The sequence below is a fragment of the Ruditapes philippinarum genome, unplaced genomic scaffold (assembly GCF_026571515.1).
Source record: "Ruditapes philippinarum isolate M1 unplaced genomic scaffold, ASM2657151v2 ctg320_1_1_1_1, whole genome shotgun sequence".
In the NCBI taxonomy this organism is placed as follows: Eukaryota; Metazoa; Mollusca; class Bivalvia; order Venerida; family Veneridae; genus Ruditapes; species Ruditapes philippinarum.
In genome coordinates this window covers 183,989-194,860 of record NW_026854213.1, presented here as the reverse complement: position 1 = coordinate 194,860, position 10,872 = coordinate 183,989, and the positions used below count along the sequence as shown (strand labels likewise).

General features: G+C 31.2%; 1 protein-coding gene across 1 annotated transcript in view; it reads right to left on the bottom strand.

Annotated features, from left to right (window-relative positions):
• Positions 1-2,135: 2,135 nt before the first annotated feature.
• LOC132739450 (uncharacterized protein KIAA2012 homolog) overlaps positions 2,136-10,872 on the bottom strand; it is a 37,163-nt gene continuing 28,426 nt past the window's right edge. Inside the window, exons 15-17 of the mRNA XM_060727170.1 lie at positions 6,809-6,981; positions 6,141-6,291; positions 2,136-5,759 (exon numbers count right to left, since the gene is read on the bottom strand). Of these exons, the coding sequence (XP_060583153.1) occupies positions 5,513-5,759; positions 6,141-6,291; positions 6,809-6,981 (571 nt within the window). The 3' untranslated portion in view covers positions 2,136-5,512. The remainder of the gene's footprint in view (positions 5,760-6,140; positions 6,292-6,808; positions 6,982-10,872) is intronic.

Sequence of the window (10,872 nt, the reverse complement as noted above, 5' to 3'; positions counted from 1 at the left end):
CAACCGTACAGTGACCTCGCAAGCAACAGGACGACTTGTTTTTCAGATTATGCAAGCAGCAAACCTCAGCGGTAGCAATTTCAGTGTCAATATTTTCAAAACGAACGAGTTGTCTCCAAATATTTCCCCAGTTTCTGTTACCTAGATCGTTAATCGTTTAAGAGTCTAGAGGGTTTGCGTAAAGCTTCGAAGTTGTTGAGAAAATTGTTGCTTGAAGTCGACAAAAAAGAAATTTTTGAGGAATCGAAGTGAGAAACCCGATTGTTTTAAAAAAATATAGGTTTTCCAACAAAAAGCAGACCGAGAAAAATCTGTTCCATGTAAGACCCACTCATTTAAATAAAAAAAATCTTCAATGATCGAGCTTAACTTAACTATTTTACCTCTATTTCAGTCTAAATCCGCGTTTTGTCGTGTATAACACGCTCGCAAGCGGAAGTTATAGCGGACACTGGAGTGTACGTTGTGATATACATACAATTGACAAGATTTGAACAGTTCTACCTGTGCACCGCCTACCTTTAGCCAATCAAAGCGAAGAATTCAATATCGAATGATAACAAAATGGACGTGAGGGATGATTAAATGGACTAGGCCAACCGCCATGTTTTGTCGGGTTACTTATTCGTAAGACTGAAAAAACCATTATCTATGTACGAACTCAGTACCAGTCTTTGTCTTTTTGCTACATGCCATTTCTGGTAAGAGAATGTAGTACGTCTTAACCCTTTCCCTCATGAGCATATTGTGAAAAATGGCCGTTTTCATTGAAAAGCCTCCTGTTACAAGTTCAAACTGCTATGAAACTATGAAAAATGTTTCAATACAAATCAAACTTGGCACAAATGTTGACTGGACCATTGCCTTTGTAACGACATGCTCCGTCTTAAATTTCCTGTTTCCATGGCAACGAGGAGACATCTCAAAACTGCCAAAAATCACTATTTTGCCTTGACTTTTTCCATCAAAGTTGATTTCAAAGTGCTGCAAAGTCTCAATGGATTGAGATAAGAGTCAAAGGCTTTTCAGCGTTGGTTACACGTTACCTTATTACCTCATTTTAGCCGCTCACAAGTCCAAAATTTTCTTGGCGATGAGGTGGATGCCGCCCCCTTCAACCCCCCTCCCCCCCAACAAAAGGGGGCACACCCCCCTTCTGGCAACCCCCTGATGTATCTTTTGGATGGGGTCGGCGTCGAAAAAGTGCTCACTTTTCTCAAACGAAAACATGTGTTTGGGGCCAAAATAGGACATTGTTTCACTATTTGAGGCCTAAAAGGGGGGGGGGGGCTCGAAAGTGCGTTGTTTCGCGTATATATGAGGTAAAGGGTTTTACAAAAAATGATGAAGAACCTTGGAATTACCCAAAATCTAGTTTTCCATGTTAACATGTGGCCTTTCACCTAATTTTGGTGAAAATTTGTTGTCTTGTAACATTTTTATTTTTTTTAGTTAACAAAAAATGGTGAAGAACCTTGGAATAACCCAAAATCTAGTTTTTCCATGTTAACATGTGGCCTTTCACCTAATTTTGTTGAAAATTTGTTGTCTTGTTACATTTTTATTTTCTTTTTAGTTAATAAGAGTAAATTTTGTTTTCTTTCCAAAACTGGCACTTTAATTAAGAAAAAACTTCACAAATGCTTATCCTCAGGCGAGTTTTTTTATTGCATCAGCAGGTCAGTTTTTAGTCCGTTTAGGAAAAAAATCGCAAAGCAGTCGACAGTGTATAGAACATAAATTCCATTTATAGAATGTTCACAGACATCATTTTTTAATGTGTAGCAAGTAACTGTTGTTAATTATGCAAGAAGCTTATTATTTTTGCCGATTGATGCACGGATTTTACTACGCGTTTAGTTATAGTGATATTTTTCTTATGGCAATATCTCCTACATTCTGACTCGGAACAAAAAATATCTCTCGAATATAATTGAGCACGTCTAGAAGGGAATGGTAGAGTAAATCAAATATTTTTGTTAGTTTTATGTGTTGAGCACAAACAATAAAGGTATTTGGATTTTGAAGGTTTTTGTTTGATTTGAAGTAAAAACTTGTTTTATTCTCTATAAATCAAATTAATGCCTAAAAAGAAGAAGATGGACACAATATTAAGCAAACAAACAGAAAATAATAGATTTTATGTTTATTTTATTTCGTTACAAAGACGATAGATTTATAAAAAATATCAATATATTATAATATATAGTAAACTATCACAGACTGAAAATACAACTTGAAATGCAATAATGGATATCATCAACACATAAAATAGTTTTTAACAATAAAAAAAATCGTCTTCTGAGAAAATCATTTCGTCTACGGAGAAAATAATTTCGTCTTCTGAGAAAATAATTTCGTCTACAGGGAAAATAATTTCGTCTACAGGGAAAATAAGTTCGTCTTCTGAGAAAATAATTTCGTCTAATGAGAAAATAATTTCGTCTTCTGAGAAAATAATTTTGTCTACAGCGAAAAAATAATTTCGTCTACAAATAAAAATTATTATGTTACTGGCTCAGAATAAAAATTAACGAAAGTAACAGAGAACAGAAATATATATTTACACAGAAATAAAATAAAGGCATCAATAATTAATCGGAAGAAAAAAGTTAATCGGACACCAAAAGATCAAAGACACAACCTTTTACTTTCACTTTAAAAATGTAAATAAGAATAAAATATAAACTGTAATGCACAGATCTTTATCACAACCCACCACAATCCATGCATTTTGTAACGAAGTTTATAATGTTTAAAAAACTACAATATACATGTATTTTTTTTGGGTTGAATTTTATGTCAACTCAACAGGCGACTTTCAAGCTTTAGTGGTGAAGGAAGACCTCAGGTGCCATTTTTATGCATTATTTTAGGCACAAACATGCACCGGAGTAGAAACACTGACTTTCCGTAAAGTAGCTAGAATAGCTTTCTTACGTGAAAGAATCCAAAGACGCTGATGCGGCGCATAATACGTACTCGTATATTCAATATTATCATAAAATAGAGCTATCAAAATGCATCAAACGCGTGTTTCTACAGAATGACCATATACCAATTGGGTTAGATAATTATTTAAAATGCCAGTAAAAATTGTACATAAAACCAGTTTCAATTACAGGCAATGCACTTTTTATGAAGAAATTCCTCAATAAATAAATAGATAAAAATAAAAAACAACAACTTTGACGACAAATAAAACATTAAAAGTTTACTTTCTAAACAAAACAGCAAAAGTTATTTAGTCAAACCTGTGTTAAAGAGACAAGTTGATAGAAAATATTTTGAATAAACCCTGCCTCACAAACCAGCCCTTTGTTTATTTGGACACATTTTCTATGTATTCAAATCTATTCCTGCCTTAAAAAAAGCCCATCATATATTGGCAACATTTGCTATGTACTTAAAACTGTCATTAAATTGGTCTGCAAATAATGACCAAAAGTACCACAAGTGTTCATGGTTTGACTTATATACACTTTAACTGCAAAGATGATATTAACCACTAAATGGCAAGAAAGCAAAATAAAAACAACAGTAACAACAATAAACACGAAACATTATGCTTTTTTTTGTAAACATCCAACATTGAAAGAATATGTTTTTTTCTGTAAACGTGTAACATTGAAGGACTAGAAAGGTACCCTTTATTAGTGTGATCCATACAGCCAATATGGATTTAAAATGAGCACAATTCACTATTTTGAAACTGAAAACATTCAAACCGCTAAGTATTAACTATAAAAAATGAAGTACATAAGTACATAAAAAGATAATATTTAAAAGGAATTTTCTTTTGTTAAAATTCAATTTTTAAATGTGAATTCAGTTTTGATTAAAAACATTACTATAGTCAGATCTAATAATATAAGCAGGCCCATAGCTACATTAAGAAAAAATTAAACTTTTAAGATATCTTTAAAAATATTAATGCAAACTGAACTGTTTATAAAACATCTAAAATAAAGCATATGTTTTTGTAAATATACATATAAATATATATCAAGAAAAAAATAATAATAAAAAAAACAACAATTACGCAAGTAGAATAATACAAAATGCAAACTCTGTTATATACAATAATAAATGCAATTTCGATCTGGTACATGAATGCATAAATGCAACATTTTAGAAAAAAACAATAAAAAAAAAACTTACAACATTTACACAAATCAAAATATCCTTTATCAATTTATTCTCAAACATTCAACATTTAAAAGGCTACAATTTTCACTTCTTGCATTATTATCTATATTCTTTTTAAAGCCATGCATTTATTCCTTATTATGTATTCTGGTCTTATTAACATATCCTGATCTATCTTTATTTCCAAAAAAGCAGAGGTTGCTCAACACAATTATTTTAGAATATTGACCAATTTAGGATATCGCCTAGTCATGCTGAAACATTGGTAGTCTGAGCTTGAACTTAAATCAAAATATAATTTAGAAAAGAACATAAATTAGGTTAACTTTTTTGATCCAAGTGATAACGCGTATGGTTTAAGCAAAATATTATGTTATTAACTGCTTTGATCATTAAATGTCCTTAAAAGAACTATTTCTGCATAATTATACTGACACATTGGGATAAATAATGATCCTTTGTCTTCCAACGTTTGGTACATACATTTGGCATACATGGAAAAATTGTCTTACACATCCAGTCTAAATCACACACAATATATCACAATCAATTATCTAAATAATATTGTTACACTAACTTCTAAAAAACAACATTTACACCAACTAGTATACAATTTATATGTTCATTTGTAAGTTGTAAAATTTTGCTAAATTTACTATATAAAACAGTTTATATATTCATACAAAATAATTACTTATTCACACAAAATATTATCTACATGACCTTCTTTATATAAGATACTAATTTCAACATACTCATTTATCGCTACTAGTACACATGTATATGCTCTTCATTTATAACTTGCACAAAGTTAATTTGTTAATATGATGTACTAACTATATAATTTTTACAAAAAATAATACAGCAATTTAAATGCAACTAAGCACACTATGTTTTTACCACATTACACATGAGTAGTAAACTATTTTTTTTGAGCAAATAACTCCAGAAATGTAATACTCTGTTGGTCCGCAGACTTACAAAATGCTAACCTTGCACTTGAACAAAAAGATAATATACCGTATTAATATTCACTTAGAAATGCTATTGAAAAAAAAGTAACTTTCCCCGCTCGAATCTGTAGAAAATAAGATTCCAATTCAAGAACACAACGTTTTTGTGCGACTGCGTTTAGTGAAATGAAAAGTATATTAAAATAAGTTTACATAAAACGAGAAAACAACAACAAAATATATGAGTAAACTAAACGCAGTCAAATGATCAAGTATTGTCAAAAATTTATAATAAAATAAACTGTCTCATAAATTGTCACAAGCAGCATGTTTGTGTCATTTCACGTCATGAACACCTATAAAAACCAAAATCAAATGGTTATTTTTTTCTAATTTAATTTCAAACTTCATTAATACTGGTTCAGTTTAAGAAGCTCGAACTCTGGTATATCCAAACCAAGCCATTGCAATAATTCAAAATATGAAAACACAAAGGCTTTTGTAATATCTTGAGTATGTTCAAGGCCATTCGCCTCCATCTGCAGCGATCTGTTGAACCTGAGACGGGCCTCCAATTCTGCTTGTTTGCGCGCCATTTCCTCCGCAAGACGTCGCGCCTCCTCCAAGGCACGTTGTGCCTCTTCTTCCCTCCGCTTCCTGAAAGTTTGCAAAATATAAGGTGAGTGACATTTTGTTTCATCTTTTATTAAATTTATAAATTTCACCGAAGTTCAGTAAAATAGTCAGTAGTTTTTTTCACACGCCAAACATGACACATTTACTTATAAATTACTAAAATCGTTACTTAAACCAGAAAGAAGTAAAATAGGAATTGCAGGTTACTAACTTAGAGAAATTTGAATGGGAAACCAGAGTAAAAACCATTCAACAATATAATTGCTGTGAACGTATTACGCTCCTGTTTGATTTTAAAAGTACGGTGTCTTCAACCATAATCATTTCACCATAGATGTCTGCGAAATCTTTGTCAATCATTGAATATAAGCAGACGAAATATAACTGTAATAATGGACTTACTTTTCCTCTTCTTCTTTCCTTATCCTTTCTTCCTCTTCAAGTTTCTTCTTTCTCTCATATTCAAGTCGTTCTTCTTCTGCCATTTTTGCCATCATTTCTTCTTCTTCCTTACGACGTTCCTCCTCTTCTAGTCTTTTCCTTTCTGCTTCCTCTGTATAATTTAATAAATACCATTTATATGAGTTTACTTATATACGTATGAATATTTTCTCAATCAATGTAACAATATGAACTCTGTAAAACAATGTGAAGAGCGTGTGTTTTGTTGATGTGTGTTCGGAGAGACAAGAGTGTTGCTACCTCGCTCGACTTCACTTCGGGAACATATTACACAACGTTCACTAATTCTTATCTTATTCTTGCTCTCAATGATGAACCCCCTTTGTTTCTTATGACTAAAATCATATGTAACAATTATTAATATCTATTTATTTCAAATTTTGCAGTGTTGCTAATTCTCTAAGATTAAAAGCGGACATTTCTCAAAATAAAATAACACCAGCAACTGTATCTCCTTCATACTAAGTCTCACATTGGATAAATCAATATTTCTCATTTATATACTCCTGCTATGTGTCATTTGTGTAAGGTGTATTGTATGTGAGCTTGTTTTGCATATATAAACCAAGAAATAAAATTTCTGTTCTGATCATCGCTTAATTCCTTACCCTGTCTTCGCTTTTCTTCCTCGGCTTGTTTTGCTTTCATCATCTCCAATTTCTTTGCATAATCTTCTTTTCGTCTTCGCTCCTTCTCTGCCTCAGCTTTCTCTCTTCTCTGCTTTTCTAATTCTTCTTTCATTTGTTCCTCATTTTCTTCCTCCTCCTTTTGCTTCTTTAATCTGTAAATCATGCTGTACAAATTAGGCTTTGATTCAAATCGTCACTCAGATTAATAAGTATTAATAACGCAAATGGCAGATTTGCCAAAGGTTATAACATAGTACCGAAAAAAGCACAAAAAAACCTTTCCATTATAAATAATTAAAAGCTATGATTTCAACAAAATAAGAAATTAGTTAAAGCAGCTTGTATTATGCATGAATCATATGAAACTTATAAAACCAACAAAAGCTAAACATTGGAAACTGAATTTTTACATGAAAAATTAACCTGTGCCGTTACCCTAAACTTTTGAATATATAACCGTACCAGTTCACAATAGATTTACATTTCGATATACTCATTATTCCAGAGCAAGAAGAAACTATTACAATATATAGTATTTGAACTCAGGGAAGATCCAAACAAACACCAGGGACCATTCCAGGGAAAAAGATGTTGGGGGTATTAAAGAAGGTCAAGTTGCCGAGATGTTGGTTTTATCCTGCTATTATAACATGCACCTTAATGTGTCTTATGAAGTTACAATTACTCTCAATTATGACGAAACCATCAAAACAGAAAGTTATTATAGTTGATAAGGTCATGCAAATCTTCAAAAAAATATTTAGAGCTTAATTACTTGTATACACGTATATCATTGCAAATTCACTACTGTACTTATAAAATGTATATATTTCATGTTTTATATAATTTATAAATTATATAATCATAAACTTATAGGAACAGGATCAACATGCTGTTATATAGAAAAACAACCATTTAATCTGGCTCGCAAAAGTCTTAAACGTACTGGTTCTCCAGTGGAACTTAAAATCACAGACATGCAGCTTAAAAAAACTATCTATATCACCTGATGTGTACCTCAAGGGTCATGTCAGTATTATAAATACATGAATGACATTCGTGAAAAACTTAATTTACAGAAGGAAAAATGGCAACTCATTTTCTGTTTGCAAACGGATTCAGGTTTTTCCCCATGATTCCAAACAATATACATAGGACAACATTTCAAATGATAAACCATATACTGTTGTCAAACATATACTTACGAGTCTTCCAGGCTAAAGGTTAATTAATAATTATTATTTTCAATTACATTAATTGTTTTGTTCCGCTCAAATAACATACATACTCATCATTTGATTTCTTCAAAGATGTTTGTTACTGGCTAATAAAATAAAGGAAATCAATGCACACTGCCCATATTACAGCCCTTAGTATAGTACTATACATAATGCAAATATATAAATGTAAATCCTGTATAAAAAACCTTTAAAAGTAAAATTATCTATTGTATCTAATATCCATTGTAATAAAATAAAAACAAAAGGAAACTTTTCATACAGAAATTTGGTCTATATAATAAAATCTATCAAACTCTCTAATACTTTTAAGATCGACACTTTTGAAACATTCAATTACTAATAGTCCAGTCATTATAAGAAATGCAAGTTTTATTATATATCATTTTAGTCAACATGCTATTATTATTACCTTGTTAAATTACGCTTCTACATATGAACCATTATAAATAAACATTTTTAGAACTTGACGTACAAACTAAATGTAACATAATGCTACTGCATGCTATTTATCTATCATACAAAACATGCTTATTTTGTCAATACATTAACGCTATACCGAATTCTAATTTTCCATTTTGTCGTGCAATATACCACAATTAACGTGCTATATTCAATCACTTTACAAAATTATCACAAACGAAGTTACAAACTTACTCTGAAACTTCCTTGATTCTAAAGATAAAATTACAAATCGGCAGGTGGACAAATATTTTGACAGTACCGATGCTTGCAAAAAATCAATTTAACATGTTGAATCAGAGAATAAGCTGTTTTAATAAAGACATTTAGTATTGTATACTAGTAGATTGTTCACTCAATCTGATAGTATTTAAACAGTAAGCTAGAGTACTAGTGTTTAATGTTCAGTAAAATACACTGATTAATTTAATTTATAGTGAAATAAAAGACACTGGTAGTGATTTTAAAGTTTGTCAGTTGGAAACCTGTATCTTATTTGTTTGTTTTACTGATCCAGCAATTATGAATAATACAATAAACTGAAATTTAAATCGAAATTGACTATTCAGTAAAATTTGTAATGTCGCATTACTTGTTCAGTGCATGATAGATTGAAATAATGTCACATCAACAACACAGAGGTTACAATGTTGGTCTTATTGCAGAAGCATTTTACTCGGTATATATAAGTGATCTACTTTGTGTAGACACAGAAATCTACTAATCCAAACATTGTTCAAATACATTTTGACAATAATCTGCAACTACATTCTTCACTCTATAACATAAAATACATGCTAATATTACGACCTATTGTCACACAATGCAGAACATACTGTCTCATAGTACAGTTTCAAATGCTACAACTATATAACAAAACTAACGACAATTGTGTTGGTTGTGCATAACACAATTACTATAACTCAGACATTCATCTACTAACACATGTGCAGACTTTTTTGTCTCATATCTTGGTTTAAAATACAACACAAACAAACGAAACTAACGAACTAACAATAATGTGTACAGCATACAGATCTATAGAACTCTACAGATCTCATTCAAAGAGTTTGACATTCATTGATTATGATTTCATCATAGACGAGAGCCTTAAAATATATGACGCACTGCAAGATGTACTTGACACGAATATTTACAACAGAAGAAGTCCAAACAACTGCTAAAATGGACATAAAAAAGTTGCTAGACAAATTATCAAGTTGGCAGCAGGAAGAACTTTTCTAAGTATCTTTGTCATTTGTTTTGAAAAGTCAAATTGTTTTTTTCATAATATGAACATACTCATTTCAATCAAGAATAAAAGCAGTGCATTATCATGATAAGAGCAAACAAACCAGAAGATGATAATTTTCATGACCAATATCGCATTCCTTGTAACGTTCCTATCAATTTAAAAGAAGTTACATCTCATGAGAGGCTAAAAATGAATTGTAAACATTTTTGGATTTATACGAACTGTGCGGAAAACAAGAACATATTTCCCAAACATATTTTTTTCATAGGGGCCTATGATGAGGTACATAACGTATCCATACAAAGATATATTAAAAAGATTCAGAAATTTGCTCCTACTTTTTTAATTTTCTTAAAAGGCGTCCACTACTACCTCTCTGTTTCATCATGAAGAAAAAACAATTGAAAAGGCTAAAACAATTTCTACTGTTTTCTACAATGCACTTCAAACAAAAAAAACTTACAACTGTACGATACTGTGTATAGAACTTAGACGAGCGCGTGTCTCGTTTCTGCGTTCTGGTGATTCATAACTGACTAGCAGTTCAACTAGCCGTCTTTAAAAACAATGACGAACATAAAATGTAATAAAAGAAGAAAAAATCATAAAAGCAACAAAAAATATAAATAAATGTAAAACAACTCAATAAAAGGAAAAACGTTTGATTTTGTGTCATAGCGACAGACGCAGTGCGTGCACTGCGTTTAAAGTTATGTTAGGTCAGTGTTACACGTGACAGGAAGTTTAAGAAGGTGTTTTGTTAACGATGATAACAGTGTCAATAAATATGTGTTTTGTTGTAACAAACATCAAAGGAAGCTTTAAGCTTTTCAATACAGATATCATAGAATATATTATACATTTTCCATTGGCACCACTTAACCGTTGGGTAAAGAGAGGTTTCACCATGTCAGCATTGCAGTCTGTTCTTTGAGGATTAACACCCAAATAGTTTTCCTTATACCTTATGCTATACTGTCTATAATGATTGCGAAACGATAATCGCATAGCCATATACATGAATAGCTTAATCGTAGCATAATATTTAGTTACGATTTTGAAAAAATCATACAAGCGGTAATCATGGA